Source organism: Arachis ipaensis, chromosome B07, assembly GCF_000816755.2.
Source record: "Arachis ipaensis cultivar K30076 chromosome B07, Araip1.1, whole genome shotgun sequence".
In the NCBI taxonomy this organism is placed as follows: domain Eukaryota; kingdom Viridiplantae; phylum Streptophyta; class Magnoliopsida; order Fabales; family Fabaceae; genus Arachis; species Arachis ipaensis.
In genome coordinates this window covers 8500746-8501775 of record NC_029791.2, presented here as the reverse complement: position 1 = coordinate 8501775, position 1030 = coordinate 8500746, and the positions used below count along the sequence as shown (strand labels likewise).

The following is a 1030-nucleotide window of genomic DNA, read 5'->3' as shown; positions in this document are numbered from 1 at the left end:
GACAATCTTATAATAGTACCAATCCCAAATATTCTAACACTTCCATGCAAGCACAAACCAATAATTAACCTTGTACAACTAAGAACAAGAATATGCAAATTCCATGGTTCCTAAAATTGAATGCAATGAAGAAAAAAAAATCCAAACCAACCAGGGATATTGACAATCTTAAATCTTAATAATTCCATGCAAACACAAACCTATAATTAACCTCATGCAATAAGAACAAGAACATGCAAATATATCATGGTTTCTAAAATTGAATGCAACTAAGAAATAGAGAAAGAAAGAAATGAATTGAGATTAAATCGACATAACATACAAGATTTTGCGAGCTTGTAGCAATTAGCGGCTCTTTCAAATAGGTCTGCAGCATCGTCGAATTTGGAACCAAACAATCCCCAACCACCGAGCTTCTTCTCTGCTTTCTGCTCGTAATCCTGCCCTTTTTCCAAATTATCCCCCATTTCTATCGATTAGATTTTCTGAAATCGATTTTGATTGATTTTTATGTTAATTCATACATGAAGAAAATGAAAGGAGGCGTGTTATTACAGGTTGATACTATTCAGCACCAGATCAAAAAATTCAAAAATAAAAAACGATGCAACAGAAAACCAAGTTTGCTTCTTTTTTATTTTTTTGGTAATATGCTTTTTTTTTATTTGTCCCTTTCTCTCTTAAGCGAACAAGTGTCAAACGTTTTCTTCTTCTTTTTTAAGGAGGGCTTCCATTTTTGGGTTTTGGGATCTTATTGGGCTTTTTTATGTCCATTTTAATTGTCTGATCCAGTTAACTATAGGTCCTACGTTTTTGTTTCTCTATTCTCCCAATCACGCTTGCAGTTTATTGAAAAAAAGCATTGAGACTTTGGTTGAGTGGCTATATGCGTTCCCTTTTAATACGTATTTGGGTTCAAATTTTGGCAATAAGTAAAATTGAGAATTGTCTAATCGATTCGTCTGAAGTGTAAAATTTATCTTATAAAAATATCTAATAATATATTTTTATATCAACAAAGTTAGCTTTT

The 1030-nt window shown here is 31.9% G+C and overlaps 1 protein-coding gene across 1 annotated transcript in view; it reads right to left on the bottom strand.

The window, feature by feature from the left end:
• Positions 1-624, bottom strand: part of LOC107608368 (alpha-soluble NSF attachment protein 2-like) — an 8348-nt gene extending 7724 nt beyond the window's left edge. The window contains exon 1 of the mRNA XM_016310175.2: positions 323-624. Coding sequence (XP_016165661.1) covers positions 323-467 — 145 coding nt within the window. The 5' untranslated portion in view covers positions 468-624. The remainder of the gene's footprint in view (positions 1-322) is intronic.